Source organism: Pantherophis guttatus, chromosome 2 (genome assembly GCF_059756535.1).
Source record: "Pantherophis guttatus breed Tessera chromosome 2, ASM5975653v1, whole genome shotgun sequence".
In the NCBI taxonomy this organism is placed as follows: Eukaryota; Metazoa; Chordata; class Lepidosauria; order Squamata; family Colubridae; genus Pantherophis; species Pantherophis guttatus.
Window position 1 is genome coordinate 69,925,931 of NC_142064.1, and position 20,885 is coordinate 69,946,815.

General features: G+C 36.9%; 1 protein-coding gene across 3 annotated transcripts in view; it reads right to left on the reverse strand.

Annotated features, from left to right (window-relative positions):
* The window catches only part of TJP2 (tight junction protein 2), an 89,643-nt gene that overhangs the window by 30,309 nt on the left and 38,449 nt on the right, over positions 1-20,885 (reverse strand). For all 3 annotated transcript variants that reach the window (XM_034410272.3, XM_060690534.2, XM_034410271.3), the window contains one exon: positions 757-810. In XM_034410272.3, the coding sequence (XP_034266163.2) occupies positions 757-801 (45 nt within the window). In that variant the 5' untranslated portion in view covers positions 802-810. The remainder of the gene's footprint in view (positions 1-756; positions 811-20,885) is intronic.

Consider the following 20,885-nt stretch of genomic DNA (forward strand, 5'->3'; position numbering starts at 1 on the left):
ACTCTTGATTCTTGGCAAATGCCTGGAATAGTTCCTGCAGTTTTCTTGGCAAGTTACTCAGAAGTGCTTTGCCATGTTCTCCTTCCTAGGGCTGAGACTGAGTGACTGCCCCAAGGTCATCCAGCTGGTTTCATGCCTCAAATGGGACTAGAATACACATCGCCTGGTTTCTAGCCTGGTGTCTTAACACTACATCAAACTGCTCTTTTTGTACTATTACTGTCGTGATAAATGCTATCCTTTTTTCTTTTTGTATTGCATGAATGGGACTGATGTCCCTTTGCAGCAAAGGAAGATAACTTTGTTGACTTTGGGGAACAATAGCATTTACAAAAAATTGTAGTCCTGAACACTGGACTCCTAAATGTTCCAAAGAATGTAATTTGTTCCAAAACATTTCCTTCTTGATAATCAAAACTGAGTGCTGGAAAAGCCCAGAGGTTTAATGGCATTTTAAACTGTGCTACTTCTTCCTTGGGTTATAGAGAACGGAACCTTTAAAAAAAGGTTGTTATTTTTTACATTCTGAGTATTTTTAGTAGTTCTAGAAAAATGAATAGCTGGCATTGCAGAGGAAATTACTGATGAAAATAAATGAGGATTTTGTTTAAAAATCTTTAAGCAATATACTTATCAGGGTTAAAATATTTTGTAATTGAAAAGCAATTAAAGTTGGGACATATCTTGTTTGTCAAATGATATGAGATATTCAGTGCAAAAAAGTTATTAGAAAATTATAAATAAATAACATGCTACCTTTTGTAAGGTCACTGTGTACTGTTCCCATATCAGCTCTTCCATGACTGGACCCTATTTATACGGAGAAAAAACAACATTAATTGAAAAAAGGGACTCTTTCCAAGAAAAAGTGCTTCAAGCAAAAGAAATACTTTTACAGTTATAATAAAATAATATTTTTAAAACCAAATTTAATAAGCATAGCTACAAGTAAAACAAATATATACTTTCTGAATGTTAGCAGAAAATAAGCATGAATGTTTCTCTACTTTCATACTTTAAACTTGTAATGTAAGTTACAAAGGTAGCAACCAAACCTTAGAAATCTATGTCTTTTTAAATCCAGGTTGAAGCAAATGTCTAAATAGGGCTATGGTCTCCAAAGAATTATAATGATATAATAAAATAAAAACATTGATACAGGTAGTTGTCGACTTATGATCACAGGTGGGACTAGAAAATTCATCTTTCAGTAATGTGGTCATTAAAGTGAGGCATCATGAGACTGTACCAGAGGTGGTATTCAGCAGGTTCTGACCAGTTCTGGAGAACCAGTAGCAGAAATTTTGAGTAGTTCAGACAACCGGTAAATAACACCTCTGACTGGCCCCACCCCCATCTATTTTCTGCCTCCTGAATCCAAGCTGATCGGGAGGAAATGGGGATTTTGCAGTAACCTTCCCCTGGAGTGGGGAGGGAATGGAGATTTTACAGTATCCTTCCCCTGGAGTGGGGTGGGAATGGAGATTTTACAGTATCCTTCCCTTGCCATGCCCACCAAGCCGTGCCACACCCACCAAACCACACCCACAGAACCGGTAGTAAAAAAATTTGAATCCCACCACTGGATTATACCCAATTTTTCAACATTTTTCTATAGTTGTTAAGTGAGACATATCATGTAATGGTGATTTGTGATCTTCTCTGCCAACTCCTCATAAGCCAGCCGGGAAGGTTGTAAACATGTCCCAGGGACACCACAACCAATGTAAATACATGCCAATTGCCCGAATCATGATGTGATCATGGAGATATTATGACAGTCATTAGTGAAAGGGCTAATTGTAAGTTGTAAATCACTTTATTCAGTGCCACTGCAACTTCAAATGGTTGCTAAACAAATGGTCATAAGTCAAAGACTACCTGTATATAGATTCTGTATTCTCATTACTGACTTGGGTAGAATATTGTGAGGGTTGATGAAAATAAACCTGAACAAAACCAAATAATGGTTTGATACCTTATAGTGGAAAAGAATATCCCTCCTTAGACCTTGAAGAAGCTATTGTTAAATCAAATTAGATGGACATATTGCATATAAATTCTTTCCCTTTAGACTTTGAAAACCTGTTATAAAATAAGACTCCAACTAAAGATTAAAAGCTTTTCTTGTGACCATTATTAAGTGAATCACTGCAGTTCTTAAGTTAGTGACCTGGTTGTTAAGTGAATGTAGCTTCTTCATTGACTTTGCTTGTCAGGTCACAAAAGTTAATCACATGATCCCAAGACATGGCAACCATCATGAATATGAGTCAGTTGCCAAGCATTGGATGTTTGATCACATGACCATGGAGATGCCATGGAGAGGTCATGTGATCAAACGTCCAATGCTTGGCAACTGACTCATATTCATGATGGTTGCCATGTCTTGGGATCATGTGATTAACTTTTGTGACCTGACAAGCAAAGTCAATAAGGAAGCTACATTCACTTAACAACAAGGTCACTAAATTAGACGCGCCAAAGGTCCTAAGAGTGAAAAATGGTCATAAATGAGGACCCAGATTGTTGGGGGCAATATGCTGGCTATGTAAACCACTTAGAGAGGGCTGTAAAGACTATGAAGCGGTATATAAGTCTAAGTGCTATTGCTATAAGTGATTGTTTTTCAGTGCTGTTGTAACTCTGAACAGTCACTAAATGAACTGTTGTAAGGCAAGGACTGCCTGTACTTAAAAATATTTTATTTGTGAATGAAACTAATGCTGCACAGTAATTGCTCTATAAATATAGAAATTAGAGTAGCATTTTTTTCTGGGAAGAAGGTAGAAGAGATTAATGTTCCTTGAAATTAAATATAATCAAATTGCTATAAATGAAATAGAATGCTTTCACTGCTCTTAAAGAATGGATTAATTAAACTATAAGTGACTATCTCCAGAAGCTGCATTTTGTAGAGAACAGAATGTAGTACTTATAAAGTATGGCAAAAGCTCACCTTGGGAGTCCCTCTAGGCATAGAAGGCCATCTGTGCTCTTCTAAATCTCTAACTCATAATCTCTTCTTTAATGTTATAAAAATTACATCTGTTTGCTTTGCAAAATACTGTCAAGGCCAACAGATTAATGGAAGGACCAAAATGAGCATGGGGGTTGGGCAAGATTTTATAAATCTCCCTCTGAAGGAGAGATTAAATTCTTGCTCCCAAAATTCTAGCTATATCAGGGGCCAAGAATTTAAAAGAGAAATAATGCGCAGAGAATGCAAATACATTAAGAGATGAATTAAATCAAGTACTAGCTGTTTATTAGTAGTTATTAATAGGTCACTGGAGATAATGCAAAAAGATAACCACAATATGTTAGTTATTACGTTATTTATACAATTACACAGTTAAAAAAGTAACTGCTTTTTCAGAAAATTCAAACCAATATCTTAATGAAGTGCCATTCTTTAATTCAACAATCTTTCTCAGAAGAATTATGCACAGACTTCATCCTGCCCAATTCTAATTAAATAGTGTTTTTATAGGATCAACTACTAGTGATTCAGTGAACCGCCCCATAAACATTTTTCAAGCATAAAGATCGCGAAATATCCTCCAGTACATGCTAGTTTATTCATATTTTAAATTTTAAAAGCTTTCTGCATACTAGAGAAAGGGAAAAGGTAATTAATTTGAATCCCCTGTTAAAATCCTCTATTTTTCATAGCACGTAATCACATTCATTATGTTTTTACCTGTCTTTGCTGTGACAGGATGCAATCTGTTCAGAGTGTGAACTTCCCAGGCTTTTTTAATCAATTTGTATCATTCAAAAATGGCTATGCAATTCTACTATAATAGCAGCCTACATATTCAGCTATTCAACCATTCTGCCATTCTTTCCTAAGGTAATACACAGAAGTCCAAACACACCTACACAAGTACACTCAAACTTCCAAAAGCAATGTTGAATTTTATAATGTTAAAAGAGTCCAGTCCAGCCTGTTTCAAAAATTCTCCTTAAATAACCTTTGAGGCTGAGGTTAAGCAAGCATCAACATTAAGAGTTGCTTTTCCTCTGCCAAGAAAAACAAACAATGTAGGAAATGTGATTTTTTTTTGAGATATGGGCACATGTCTTGCATCTGGAACGCATGCAGGATACAAATATTGGATATTGGGATGCAGATTATAGAACTCATTGCAATTTGATTAGCTTCCCCAAGCATAGCTTTTAAGCAACCAATTCGAATACGATGTCCTTGTAAGGTGTTGGGTATATTGCAACTAAAAGGAATGACATCTGGATGGCAAAGATTGTGTAAACTGAAATAAAGCTATGAAAGCTGAGAAGATAAAGATTAATAGATCACTGCTTCTCCCCAACTTCACAAACCCAAGATCAGTGAGGGCAACCTACCGTACTTCAATTAATTTTCTTTAATGAGCAGTGATCATCATCATTTTAGCCCCTGCAGGATGAATGCCTCTTACACGTTTTCAACTAAATCAGTGATGGCGAACCTTTTCGGCACCGAGTGCCCAAACCAGAACAAGCATGCATGTGTGTGCATGTGTGTGCGCCAAAGCGCTGGAAACCCAAAGACTAGCTGGCTGGCGTGTGCCAGCTGGTCCTCAGGTTTCCAGCACGTGCATGCACGCCAGCCAGCTGGTCTTCGTGCACGCCTGAGCACCAGAAACCCAAAGCCAGTTGGCTGGTGCACATATGCCTGTTTTTTGGCCATTTGGGGGCTGTTTTCAGGCCGTTTTTCGGGCTGTTTTCAGACCATTTTGGGGACCATTTTCAGACTATTTTGGACCAAAAAATGGCCTGAAAACAGCCCAGAAAATGGCCTGATTTTTGGCCGTTTTCAAGCAGTTTTATGGAGCTCCAGTGCCCGTGAAGAGCAGCTGGCCAGTGCGCATGTGCACACCAGATACCAGAAGAGCAACTAGCAATGGCGTGGGTGCCCACAGAGAGGGCTGTGTGTGCCCCCTCTGGCATCTGTGCCATAGGTTTGCCATCATGGACCTATATGGTCCTGACTTTCTTTTGCCAATTGGGTCCACAATATGTCATCAATGCATCTTGCTTTAGGTCTCTTTCGTGGACACTTTTTATGAAGTGGGATCCTTCTATGGCTGCCTGCCTTAGTCCACCTGCCGTCAGTTCTTCTTGTTATGTGACCAGCCTACTTCCATTTCAATTCTTTTATTCTCTTGATGATACAGTATACTTTCATTATTTTGTTCTCTAACCCATGTGCAATTCTTGCAATGCCGAACATGCATCTTTTCAATGAGCAGTGATATTTAACTCAAATCCTTTGTTTTTTCCCCCTCTTTTGGCATCTTAATCAACCAATCCAATTTTGCACGAAAGACAGGTATAAATCAGGTATTCAATCACCCCGACTTTTAAAGTTCAAAAGAGTTAGTAAAAATTCTGCTTTTTTTACAGCGTTTTCAGGGGTTATATGGAGAAAAAACATCCTACATGTATGTCTCACAAAGTACTATGGAAAGATCACAGGACTAAGGTTCTAATCACATCCTACATTCCCTCCCTAGGTGCATTATCAGATCAGGTAACTACAGTAACTGACTCATTTCAGTGGTGCAGAAGATTGCAAATCGGTTTCTGCCAACACATTTTGCACATAAAAAGTGCCTTCACCATTACATTACTCATAAGAACAGTTACACGCTCAAGAGACGATGTTCATCATACTATTACTAAATCTCAATTTTTCAAAAGCTTCACCTCAGCCTACATTTTTCATTTAAGACAGGATGGAGGACAATGAGGATGGCTTACTCACATTTTCAGAGAGGCAAACAAATAGCTGTTCTCTTCTACAACAAAGCGAATTGTTTTGCCATGTAGAGACCTTTCTGATGTCAAAATTGGAACCAGACTGCAGCATAAAACAGCTGAGTTATTCTGTAAGATTTCATGCATTAATTCCTAATGCAAAAAAGTATTTATTTGTGCAATGGTTATATTGTCCAAAGCCCTCCAACCTCGGAGCCTGGATTAGAAACTGCTGATATAAAAACAGAATGCAGACTGTACTCAAAATGCTTTCAACTGTGTCTTAAGAATCTAATAAACCTAAATTGCATTGTAAACAGGCTTGTTGAACAAAAAATTAAGAACAGAATGGTGGTAGGGATAAAAGCTCAACCCTATGCATATTTAGTCAAAAATAAATTCCAAGATTAACCGACTCTCTCAGGAGCAGTCCTTTATAGCTTTTATGTTTATTTGTATCCTGTCTTTATTGTTTTTACAAACAACTCAAGGCAAGGAACATATACAACATATCTTTTTCCTTTTATTTACCCACAATAACACTGTAAGATGAATTGGGCGGAGAATGAATGACTAACCCAAAGTCAGCTGGTTTTCATGTTGTATTATTGTTTAATTTTATATGACTTATTTATATATTTATATATTATTAATAGGGTTTATAGACTCTGGTTTGTTGGCGTATTTTTAATTATGTATAACTATTTCGTATTCTACTATTCTTTCAACATTAAAATTGCCTAGGCAATTTGTATTTTCATGTATTTAAATTCAATTGAGATTGTATATTTCTGTTCTATTTAGCTTTTAAGTGTAATATTCATTATTATTAAAATATAGTAGGATAGCAGCTTTAATTATCCCACGTCCCTATCCCAAATGTGATTGCTACTTTTATGAAAGACATGTATTTTTTAGGGACATAAATTTGGTGTTGCAGGAAAGCAGATAATAATGCTTTGGGAAAGATAAGAAAAATAGAAGTCTTAGTCCTTATAGAAATAAAGATTATACATTTGCTTGCAGCATTATAATCAATACAATTTTACCCTATTTGCCATTTGTGTTACATTCTTTAGATATATATCAGCATAACCAAATGAACATTGGAAATGATATATTTTGAATTCATTTACCTTCTGTTCCTATTTGTTTCTAATTTTCTACAAAAAATGCAGGCTATTTGACACTCAATTACTTCTCTCTTAATTATTTTCCCATCTATTTATTTCTATTTTCTCTGAATTAAGAAATTCCTTTTTTTCCAAAGCTTCATTTTAAAGAATGGTGGGAAGCATATTTTCCTTTTGCCTCCAGTTTTTGAGTTTTTCACTCATGTGTTTTTATACATATTTGCCAATGAGATTTGAGTGGCTCAATTTAAATAGCTTGCGCATATGTACAAATGTATCTAAACCAGAACTGATAATATGTGACATAGATGAAACCTTTAATCTACTGTTGTATCATATACAAGTGATCATATTGCCACCAATTGTGAATTTGGAATGATATCAATGAACAGTTTAAACTAAATTGTCACAGGTGCAGCCAACCTGTTCGGTATTAAACACCTCAGATCTATAAATTAGTTTCCACTAGAGGGTGGCATTAAACAACTATTTGGCAATCTTCTGTACATAATGCAGAAAGTAAAGGAAATCAGGTGACTGCAATTGTGATGATAAGTCATTCTTTTTATAAAGTCACATATAGTGCTGTAAATTACATATAATCTAGTAAAGCATTTGAAGCTGTACTTTCCACAAACTTTGCAAATGCCAAATGCTACTGATCATGGAGCATTTGAATTTTAAGAGCTATCTTATCAATTTTTGGAGCCTCTTGTAAAACTGCATAAAAAAGATACCCAATTGCAAATTCTCTCAAAGAACTTTTGAAGCAGTGGTGGGTTCCTCCCGGTTCGGTCCGGTTCGGCCGAGCCGGTAGCAGTGACGATATGACATCACTGAACCGGTTCCCCCCCGCCCTCCCCACCCACCCACCCACGTTATTTTACCTTTTATTAGGTCCCACCCCCAATCTATTGCTGCCCCAGTCCCAGCTGATGACTAGAGGGAAAAAAAATGTTTAAACTCTTGCCACAGGGCTTCAAAGGGCCGTCCTACAGTTGATCAGTGTTAAAAGCAAACAAATGAGTTGGGTCATAAGTGTGAGGACTGGTCGTAAGTGCAAGGACCTTCCAGAAATGACTCTGATCAGCAAGCCACGCCCACCTAGTCACATGACCTCCAAGCCACACCCACAAAATAAGCCACGCCCACAGAACTGGTAGTAAAAAATTTTAGAACCCACCCGTTTTGAAGTTATGTCATATTCAATTAAATATCTACACCAAAAATAGGTAAATTTATCTAGGAAGCAAGAAACAAGTTCACAGTATTGAGACAACTAATGTACCTTCAACTCACCACCAAATGTAGTGTATGCACCCTAGTATATGCAGTGCAAAGAAAAAGAATTCCTAACACTGATCTTTCCATGTGGGCAGGAATGAAGCTAACTCCTCTAAAGAGCTGCAGCCAAGTCAATAGTGCAATAAAATAAGCAACCAGATGTGGTGCTGGCTACCAGCTTGGTTGACTTTTAAAAAAAATGGACCAATTAATGAAAGTCATGAGGATAAATAGCTATTAGATTTGATGGCAGTACAACTGCCTCTGGAACCCATCTACTGAGAAATTACTATGACCGTCATAGCATCCCCACAGCCATGTGATCATAATTCAAGCACTCGGCAGTATTTATTGTGGTTGAACATCCTGGGGGCATATGATTGCCATTTGTAACCTTCCCAGCTGGTTTCCGATAAGCAAAGTCAATGGGAGAAGTCAGATTTGTTTAACAACTGCATAATTCATTTAACAACAGCAGTGATTTGCATGAACCGTGGTGGCAAAGTGGTTAGAATGCAGTATTGCAGGCTAACTCACAGGCTAGTTCGATTCTGACCGTGTCAAGATTGACTCAGCCTTACATCCTTCCGAGGTCGGTAAAATGAGGATCCAGATCATTGGAGGCAATATGCTGATTCTGTACACCACTTAGAAAGGGCTGTGAAGCACTATGAAGTGGCATATAAATCTAAATGCTATTGCTATTGATTTGCTTAACAATTGTGGCAAAAAAGGCCAGAAAATCAGAACAATTCATTTAACAATAGCACCTTACTTAGCAATGGAGATTCTGTCCCAATTTTGCTCATGAGAGGAGAACTTTGTAGTAAGCTACCTCAGTGGTGAAATCTAAACCGGTTTGCTACTGGTTCGCTGGCAGCGCATGCACGCTATGTGCCAAGCACACACGCATGCCCAGTCCATACCAAACGTGCACTGCACGCACATGTGCAATATGCACCAAAAGGAGGCTTGGGAAGCTAAGTAGAACAGTCGGCGGAGGGGATTGCTGTACCACAGGATCGTCGGAACCTTTTTTAAAAAACTTTTTTAAAGCATTTTTTTACTACCGGTTTGGGCGAATAGGTAGTAAAAAAATGCTTAAAAAGTAAAAAAAAAAAAAAAAAGTTCTGACGATCGCGCATCACTCAGCTGATTGTCGGATTTTTTTTTTTTACATTTTTCTACTACCAGTTCGGCAAACCGGCCCGAACCGGTAGCATTTCACCCCTGGGCTACCTTGAGTAGTTGGTTGGCCACTTGAGAACTGAGTGCTGAATTAGATGAGCCAGATCTTCAATCCAGCCAATCACTGCTTATAATTAACCAATATTTACTTACAGTAAATGTTTTTCAAAGATGTAGACTGGATTGCTTTATTTTTCCAAAGAAAATATTCTAACATCACATCACCAATTTTATAACCTCACATCATCCTTTTATGTGCACACTGAACTAATCTGCATAGGCTAATTTATATATGGCAACTTCATGTTTCCTTGGTGAGCTACAGAGAGCAAATTGAAAATTGTTCTATGTAGATTAACACATCAACATCTGCTTAATCTGGACAGAATTTTTTTTCTGGAAAACACATCACTGGCAGCTTTGTGATTAAGGCTGCAATTTTGTTTAGAGTAGGTCTTAGTGAGCTCAGTAGAACATAATTTTGAGTAGTCATACACAGGAATGTATTTTTAATATTCTCAGATAAGTATAAAATAATCTACAAGGCTGCTTAAATTCTCCACTCCTTGAATTTATTGTCTAAATTAATCCTTCTCTTGACTCAAAATAAATAATATCTTTCATGTTCAGGGTAGTAGATTATTCATAACCCATGACAATTTCACCATTCTCCAATAACAATTCATCTAAACTATTAATGTATCTCATTCTCAGACAAGAAGAACTGTTTAAAAAAAAAAAACTTTCAGGAAGGAATCGCTGTAATTTAAGAAACTACAGGCCTATATATTTAACCAAATAGAAAGTGAGTGTCGAAACAATCTCATAAGTAATAACTACCAAATCTCCCTGCTTTTATCTGGTCCCTCCTCTGCAGCCTCTTATTCGCATTCTTAGAAAGATAAGCTTTATCAGAATAGAGTTCTATATAATTGACCTATATCTTAGACAACTGCCAGAGTCCCATTATTACTAGTAAATTTAATTACTAGCAAAACTAAATTACAGAATAATCTGCATTAACTGCATTTTATGGACAATATTCTTGGATTTAGTAAAACAAAAGCAAAACAAAATTCCAACACCTCCACCCCTCCACCACCCCCATATCATGACATCTAAAGCCCAGCAGACTAAGGTTGTAGTCCTAAACATACAAAACAAAAAGGACATAGATAAAAAGGAAGCTGTTTTATAACATAAATTATTTCCATGATGCCTGGAATACCTACATACACATTTTAAAAAATCTAACTATAAATGGACATTATAAAAGACAGCAAGTCTAGCAATAAACTAATTGGTTGAAGGATAGATGTTTTCGCTGGAATGAAAGGAAGATCTTTCCTTTTGCTCCTCTGTTAAAACAGTACTTGTTGTAAAAATGGGAGAATCTATTGTGCATAGTTTGCAAATAGTGCAAATTCAACCACATTTCAATCTAACTACAAATTCCTTTTCTCTCATTTTAAAGAACCAGTCAATATTTATTTAAATAAACTGTGTGCTGAACAACTTGTCAGAGGGTAGATACCCTCACAAAATGAGTGTTATGGGGCCTATTCTAGACCATGTCCCTTAGTCCTTTAAGATGCTGTTAAAAAGCTGTTCCTTTATTTTGCAACAAACCAGCTATTTTTTTATATACATGTAGCCCTCGACTTACAACCACAACTGAGCCCAAAATTTCTGTTGTTGAGACATTTGTTAAGGGGTTTTTTACCCTTTTACGACATTTCTTGTCACAGTTGTTAAGTGAATCACTGCAGTTGTTAAGTTAGTAAGCTGGTTGTTAAGTGACTCTGGCTTCCCCATTGATTTTGGTTGTCAAACGTTCTGCAAAAAATGATTACATGACTCTGGGAAACTGTAGCCATCATAAATATAAGCCAGTTGCCGAACATCTGAATTTTGATCACATGATCTTAGGGATGTTGCAACAGTCGTAAGTGTAAAAAACAATCATAAGTCACTTTTTTCAGCGCCACTGTAACTTCAAATAGTTACTAAATGAACTATTGGTAAGTCAAGAACTACCTGTATAATCAAAAGGAGAAAAAAACCCTGAATTAGAAAGGGGGCCTTGCCAGGCCCCTAAGGAGATGATACCCATCAGGGTTTAGGTAGGCATAGTTATAAATCTCGGTTCTCCAGTCACTAACCCCTTATTTAGAAACAAGTTACTTAGCAGTAGTCTCACAGCTATGACTCAGCTAGATCAATTCCTTTTTTTTTTGCAGACCACATTTTTCCATACCTTCTGTATGAATTGAATACATAAGAAGGTATGCCCATTGCAGGCATGGAAGTCAATGTCCATAGAAAGACTTAAGGTCCAGAGTTCAAATTCTAGTCTTATCTTCCCATTTTTTTTGAGTCAATGGATTTTAAGCAAACCTAGCTTTGAGATTACGAGGCACCTGAACAATGTTAACACAATCGTTCTCTCTGCCCTGGGAATAACTAGCTTCATTCCTTATAGGCATTCTACTCCCAAACTTTGATTTATATAAGTAGTCCTCCACTTACGATCACAATTGAGCCCAAAATTTCTGTTGTTAAGTGAATTCAAACCCATTTTACGACTGCTTCTTCCCATGGTTGTTAAGTGAATCACTGCCATTGTTAATTTAGTAACATGGCTGTTAAGTGAATCTGGCTTCCCCATTGACTTTGTTTGTCAGAAGCTTGCAAAAGATACAGGTACAGTAGCCCTCAGATTATGACCATTCGTTCCACAACCATTCAAAACCATTACAACAGTGCTAAATGGGGGGTGGGGGGGCAGGGGGGGAAGGTTTACAAGTCCTCGGAGTTCCAATTGTTGCAGTGTCTCCACAGTCAGCAGGAATTTTGAAGTCACAATCACATGAGGTCCTCATTTAACCACCCATAAGGTCATTTAGCAATGGCAACTGTGACTACTGGAATTGCTGTCATTGCTTAGTGATGAAATTTCCCAATTGGTCCCAATTGCTATTGTAATCCGAGGACTACCTGCAATTGCTAGATTTGTGGTTTCTTATGACTATGTTAAATAAAACTGAACTCAAAAAAGCAGGGAATACCCAAGATGTGTTTCAAATCGTATCTCTATGGAGGTCTAGATTTTGAGAGTTCATGGCATTTATTTTATTGCATTTAGTTCTATTTCTATATAACAGTTAAGTCTCAAGGCAATGTTCAACTAAATGATATAAAAATTGGAGGGAAAAAAATTCAGAAAACAGACAAATTAGAATTGGACAAAGAAGTTCCTAAAATTAAAAGCAGCTTTGCAATTTCATTATGGCACAGCTTCAGGTATTAGTAAAGGCTCTGGGGAAGATTCTTCTGCTTATTGTAATTAGTAAGCAACAGGATGGGAATCCAGGATTTCACAAGTATAGAACCCTAGTAGAAGCCTTTGATGTACCAGATAATATTATATTGAACCATTATACATTTTTAATGAGGTATTTCCAGCTACTCTTACAATGTCCAATCACAGTTCTGCATGGCAGCTGGAAAAAGAACATTTACTATAAATATTATATGAGAGAAGTAAAAGGACTGTTGTAGCTTTTGTTTCTGGCAAAGTTATAAATTCTTAAGGCTTTAAAGTTGTCAACAGAGGACAACTGCAACTGTAAAAAGTGACCATAATAGTTATATTTGTCCATTTATTTGATCCAAATAGTGGATCAAAAGATCTAAGATCATTCTAACTAGGGGCAGACATTCCCAGGAACACCTGAAGGCAGCTAAATAAACTTTCAAGTTTACCTGAACTGGGAAGGTTTATGCAGAAATGACACCAAGAATAAGAATCGAGACAGGTGGTCAACTCTCAGGAACAATGCCAATAAATACTGATTGAGCAAAAAGGATTGTTGCTTGGTGCTTTTCTTTAATGGAAAATGTAAACATTTTAATTGCATGGTAGTAATGATACAGCACACATGAAAGAAATTATTCTTGGTTGTTGTACTTTTAATTAGACAATGTTGGATTAAGAGAGGTATTCTAGGACAGTGATGGCTAACCCTTTTCTCTTTGTGAGCCAAAAGCGAGCGCATGCTGGCATCCATAATGCAATGTGCCCCCCCACACACAACCCCCCCTACAGCCCCCACATGCGCCTGAGGGGTGGGATTTAACAATTTTAGCAACCTGCACCATGGCGGGGGGCGGGGGGACATTTTCGCCTTCCCCAGACTCCAGAGGCTTTCTTCAAGCCTCCAGGAGAGCGAAAACTGCTTCCCCCGAGTTCCATGTCTAAACTGCTGGCAACAAAAGTGAGTACACCCCTAAGTGATAATGTCCAAATGGGGCCCAAGTAGCCATTTTCCCTGCCTGGTGTCATGTGACATGTTAGTGTTTCAAGGTCTCAGGTGTGAAGGGGGAGCAGGTATGTTAAATTTTTTGTTATCACTCTCACTCTCTCATACTGGTCACTGGAAGTTCAACATGGCACCTCATGGCAATTAACTGAGGATCTGAAAAAACAAATTGTTGCTCTACATAAAGATGGCCTAGGCCCGTGATGGCGAACAAGTGGCATGCAGGGCCCTCTCGGTGGGCACGCAAGTCATCATCCCAGTTCAGGTCTGCCGCGCATGTGTGCGTGCCTGCCAGCCATCTGGTCATCGGATCTCTGCTGCGCATGTATGGGGGGCCCACATGCATGCACGGGGCGGGGCACACGCATGTGGGGGACATTGCATTTTGGTGGTTCAGGGGCACGTGTGTGCTTTGGCCACTCAGTCCGGAAAAGGTTAGCCATCACTGGCCTAGGCTATAAGAAGATTGCCAAGACCCTGAAACTGAGTTGCAGCACGGTGGCCAAGACCATACAGTGATTTAACAGGACAGGTTCCACTCAGAACAGGCCTCGCCATGATCAACCGAAGAAGTTGAGTGCCCGTGCACAGCGTCATATCCAGAGGTTGGCTTTGGGAAATAGACATATGAGTGCTGCCAGCATTGCTGCAGAAGCTGACGGGGTGGGGGGGTCAGCCTGTCAGTGCTCAGACCATACACCACACGCTGCATCAAATTGGTCTGCAGGGCTGTCATCCCAGAAGGAAGCCTCTTCTAAAGATGATGCACAAGAAAGCCCGCAAACAATTTGCTGCAGACAAGGAGACTTAGGACATGGATTCCTGGAACCAAAGTAAACTTATTTGGTTCAGATGATGTCAAGCATGTGTGGCAGCAACCAAGTGAGGAGTACGAAGACAAATGTGTCTTGCCTAAGTCAAGCATGGTGGTGGGAATGTCATGGTCTGGGGCTGAATGAGTGCTGCCAGTACTGGGGAGCTACAGTTCATTGAGGGAACCATGAATGCCAACATGTACTGTGACATATTAAAGCAGAGCATGATCCCTCCCTTTGGAGACTGGGCTCCAGGGCAGTATTCCAACATGATAATGACTCCAAACACACCTCCAAAACAACCACTTCCTGCTAAAGAAGCTGAGGGTAAAGGTGATGGACTGGCCAAGCATGTCTCCAGACCTAAACCTATTGAGCATCTGTGGGACGTCCTGAAACGGAAGGTGGAGGTGTGCAAGGTCTCTTAACATCCACCAGCTCCGTGACATCGTCATGGAGGAGTGGAAGAGGACTCCAGTGGCAACCTGCTCTGATGAACTCTATGCCCAAGAGGGTTAGGGCAATGCTGGAAAATAATGGCGGCCACACATAATATTGACACTTTGGGCCCCATTTGGACATTATCACTATTATCTCTTAGGGGTGTACTCACTTTTGTTGCCAGCAGTTTAGACATTAATGGCTGTGTGTTGCGTTATTTTGAGGGGACAGCACATTTACACTGTTATACACTGTTCTTGTAGCCAAGCATCATTTCTTCAGTGTTGTCATATGAAAAGATATACTTAAATATTTACAAAATGTGAAGGGGTGTACTTACTTGTGTGACATACTGTATATGCTCAAACTTGTATATGAATCAGTTATTTATTAACAAAATGGAAAGCTAAGGAAAGAGCAAACTGATGTCTAACAGTGAGCAGAAGACATTATAGCTTAAAAAGGCGGCTGGATGCTGGATCCAGAACAGCAAAATTTCTCCAGAGAGAGATCTTGAGATTGCCCATTCATACTCCAGGCAGTTTTATATTTTTTGTAGATAGATAACTTTTTGCAGTTGGCTTGCAAACAGCTGAGCGTTGCAGGATTCCACTGAATTCATAGTTATCAATGAATTTTTTTACAGAATTTAACTGAACCTTTTGACTGAACCTCACTTTTGATTTTATCTTTTTCGCTACTTTTTAAAGATTGAGAAACTTCAAGCGCACAGGTTTTACCATATTCACTGGAGGAGTTTTCACAAATGAAAGAAATTTTGAGTTTAAAGTTTTATTTAAAAATTTTAGTATACAGCAAAAGAGTGATTAGAGTGTTGGTTTTAAAAAGTTTTAAACATATTAAGGGTCCAATTGGACTTGGGTTAAAACCAGTTGTGAAATCTGAACCGGTTTGTTACCAGTTTGCTGGCGGCACATGCATGCTGCGTGTGCGCAGTTCGCACCAAACATGCGCTGCGTGCACATGTGCAATACACACCAAAAGGAGGCTTGGGAAGGTAAGTAGAACAGCGGTGAGGAATCAGCTGTGGCGCGCGATCTTGGGAACGTTTTTTTAAAAAAATGTAAAGTATTTTTTACTACTGTTTCAGGCGAATATGTAGTATAAAATGCTTTTAAAAAGTAAAAAAAAAAAAAGGTTCTGACGATCACAGCTGTGCCGCACAATCATTGCAACTTTTTTGTTTTTACTTTTTTAAAGCATTTTTTAACTATCTAATCACCCAAACTGGTAGTAAAAAAATGCTTTAAAAAGTAAAATAAAATGTTCCGATGATCGCATGGCACAGCTGTGATCTTTGAAACCTTTTTTTTACCTTTTTAAAGCATTTTTTTACTACCGGTTCGGGTGAATAGGTAATAAAAAAATGCTTTAAAAGTTTTTTTAAAAAAGTTCTGACGATCGCGCGTCGCTCAGCTGATCGTTGGAACTTTTTTTTTTTTACATTTTTTTACTACCAGTTTGGGTGAACCGGCCCAAACCGGTAGCATTTCACCCCTGGTTAAGACTTTGAAATAAATTATAAGAATCCTTCCTGTGGGAAACTTTGTACATTTACACTGGGGAAAAAAAACTGATGACTTTAAAGGTTGGTCAGTAGAGGGCACCAAATGGAAATAAATGCATCAATGGATCCATTAAGAAAGATCTATAACAATTGGGCTCAGAAAATAATTTTATAGATAGCTGCTATTATATATTTAATTAGGAAATACGAACAAGTTCCACCAAATAAAGCTGAAATTGATTTGAATGTGAATTTTAAAAAGACTGTGTATAAGAGGGAAATGGACTTAAATAGTGAATGCAGTATACAAAAACATGAATTGTTGGATATACAAATGAAAATGGATGATTTAACAATTAAAAAAGACCTACAAATACTAAACCAGAAGAGTTACATGGATCACATTTTTATATTGGATTCACAAAAGGGGCCTGATAAAGTTGTCAATAATTTTAAGAGAAGAGACGGTGAGAATATGAAAAGTAATGCAAATGACCTCTTTATACTGGATTTTCCAAAGGGGCTTGTTAAAATTGTCATCACTTTTGTGAAATGAGACAAAGAGAGTATGAAAAGAAAACACACACTTGGACATTTTCTGAGGAGACTAAAGACTGTTGTGAGACAGGGGAAAGAATATAAAGTTGGTTAATTTGATCAAGATTAAAATAGCTTGATTGCAATTTCTGGTAATGTTTAATGGATTTATGTTGATTAGAACTAGATGACAATATTTTAAAGGTTTTGTTTATTTAAAGAGATGAGATGGAGGCATCTGTTTAAATAAAAATGAGATACAAATATAAAAAGGATGAACTATTTCAGATATAGTTTGTTAATAGTTACATTGCTATTTCTGATCATCCTTAATGGGCTTTGCAAATTAAGATGAGGCTTTAATACTTGTTTACAGAAAATGGGACTGGACATGGGATGATGAGATAGTTGGTTGTATTTTAATAGCTGATCATAAATTGTTATATTAACTGTACTTGCCATGGACCAATGGGGAGGGTTCTTCTTTTTTTTTCTTTTCTTTTCTTTTTTTGCACTTTTCATTTTTCTAAAAAAAAATACTTTTTATATTTTGTTTCTTTTGTAATTTGTATTAGTTTTATCTGTATAATGTAATCTTTAATAAAAAATTATCCTGCAAAATGAATAAAAGATATAGTGGAAAGACTAACTAATAATAATTCATATGGTCAAGTTTAATGCTGTACTTAAAAATTGAGCTTTTTAAAATTACTATTATGGAATAGCAGTTTTTAAACTTTTTAAACTCATTAGTTAAAATAAAGAGAGGCAAAGATCTAGTGATAGAAAATTGCCTACTTTCAGCAATTTTTTTTAGTATTAGGTTCTCCTGAACATTATTTGAAAATCCCTGTAACAGAGATATAGTAGTATTTTTATTTAGCATATGTTCACATTAAAGCAACATTCAATATCATAAGGAACCTATTAGCATCTTTTTCAAATAACAGATTTTATTAGAAACATTAAGACTTATGAGTTAATGATACTTTTTAATAAAATCTGTTAATCAAGAAAGGTGCCCCTTCTAATTTTTTTGGTATCCCAAACTAATATAAATCTCCTCCTGCATTACCTACAAGATTTGTGTGTTTATGTATGTGTGTGTATGTATAGTTTGTGATTTTTGTCTTTGTTTTTTCCCCTTTTTCTATTCATATTTTTCCAATTTTGATTTTCTGTTGATTTATTTATTTAAATATCTATATAGATGCCCATCTTAAAATCAAACTCTGAACAATATATACAACAAAAATAATAAATCCAAAAATAGAAAGATCTCGTACTTCAACTACACTTTACTATTTCTGTATAGTAAATAAATATATTAAAATTTCACATAAATTTCCCTTGAAACAATACCATATTGGAATATATAAATACAATGGCTTTTAAAGAAGTTCACTGCAAAGATGTGAAATAGCTTTCCCTAAACTGATATGGCAAGAGTGATTGAGATACAGTCTTCAAAAATAGTTCATCAGCAGATTATAACGTATACCATTGCTAGAGTAAGTTACACAATTAACACCTACTCTGTTTCTTTCAAGATTAAGGAAGCAAAGATTAAAAATGCATTTATACAGCAAATATTAAAAGAGAGTTTTAGTTCACTTATTGGTACAACATATGCCAAAAAATGAAAGAAAACTAATACACAGTAAACAGCATCTTTTAGTGAGAAAGCCTCCAGCTACAACTGTCCAAATGCATTTTAAGACAGGAAACATAAGAAAACAGGAGATAATATTGCTTTTTAAATTGTTTTTTTTAATCTGTAGTTTAAGTGCCAGGAAATACCTGAAAATCTGGGCACAATCTTTATTCCCATATTTGTGTAACTACAATAAAAAAATGATTATTTTAGAATATGGCAAAGTAAAAAAACATCAGTATATCAAATACTCACAAGAACATTGCAATATTAAACTTTTAGCATATCTATAATGAATATCTACTCTTAAACTAATTATACAGCTCATAAGAAACGTTTTTATCTCCTGGTTCAATCTAAGAAGTTGCCAATGCAAAACATTGAAAATAACCACTGTGTAGGTCGTGTATGTGTATATAAGCACACATACACATAGAATTCTTTGTGTTCATAGATTTTCATTGTTATGCAAGTAGATGTGGTTTTTTTTAATTACATATTCTTTTTGTTTCTTGTTTTGTACATTGTTTGAGGTCCCAATTAGGAGGAAGTGATAGTTATAAGGTTATTTTCATACAGCAGAAATCAAAATAGGCTATTTTTCTGTAATACAGGTAGTCACTGACTTACAACCATTCATTTAGTAACTGTTTGAAGTTACAAGCAAAGTGACTTATGATTGGGTTTCATACTGTTGCAATATTCCTACAGTGATGTGACAAAAATTTGGGGACTTGGCAACTGGCACATATTTGTGACAGTTGCACTGCCCTGGAGTCATGGGATCCCCATTTGTAACATTCACAAGTGGCTTCCGACAAGCAAAGGCAATAGGGGAAGGCAGGTTTGTTTAATGACCATATGAATCACTTAACAATTAAAGGATTCGCTTAACATCTGTGGCAAAAAAAGATTGTAAAATGAGGCACAACTCAATTAACAACTGTCTTGCTTAACAATGGAAATTTTGTCCTCAATTCTGGTCATTAAGTCGAGGACTACCTGTACAAAACTAAGAGGGAAATTATTTCCCAAAATCCTCCTTTCATATAAAATACTGAATAAACTAAACTCATTATTGGGATAAAATCCAATCAAGTCAGTATTTACAGATAATCCTCAACTTAGAACCATTTGTTTAGCGACCATTTGAAGTTACAACGTCACCCAAAAAAATGACTTACAACCCAGTCCTTGCACTTACAATTGTTGGTCATATGATCAAATTCCGGTATTTGGTAACTGGCTTATATTTATGAGCTGCAGCAACCAAGGGTCACCGTCTGAGACCTTCCTAGCCTGACAACTGACAAGCAAAATTGATGGGAAATTGGATTCACAAAATGAAATCAGGTGTGACTCATTTAACCATCACCTTCCTTGGAAATGGAAATTCTGGTCTCAATTGTGGTTGCAAGTCAAGGATGGCCCATATTTTTTCCGATCAAAATGCAATGAATTTCACTTACAATAATGCTATAGTAAATTTGTATATGCTTCCCATCATCCATATTAATTCTTATACATTCCTCTTCCTCCATTCCTGCATGTTCTTTGATTTCAACTTACTAATAAAATAATCCCCCCAGTAAGTTATATCTTCCCCACAAATTGAAATTGAACACTTTGAAAAATAGGAATAAAGTCTGTAGTTTAAGAGATTTCCTTCCTTCCAACCCACAGATGTTATTCCTAGTACGCCTTATACACAATGCTTACCCTCACAGTTGGAATTTACCTATAATTTACATTACTACAGCAATCATCTCCAAAATGTAATGCGATATATTCTGCTTGCAGAAAAGGGAGGAATTCACATATTAATAGGTGGCAAAGGGTGGTAGGGAAAGAGAGAGAAAAACAGCCTTAGCTCATATCGCTTAGTTATATTTGTGTTATCTGACACTATCAGAATTAGAATGAGAACAAGAACCAAATTTACCCATTGAACTGAAGAGAGAAAAACGATAGCATCCCCAAGAAGCCTCTTCGCTCAATTCTGAGATTTCCCCCCCCCCCACCTCGGACACTGACTTCTTTGTCTATTGTACGGTCCAATGTAATCTCTTTGCCCTGCAATTGTTAGTTGAGGCAAAGAGCATGTGAACTCTCAGCCGAGGAGGCAGATGTTTACTGACACTGTCATAACTTGCTGGATACAGCCTTTAAAAAAAAGGCTTTAGCAAGTGTAACGAGATTTTGCATTTGTCAGGAAACAAG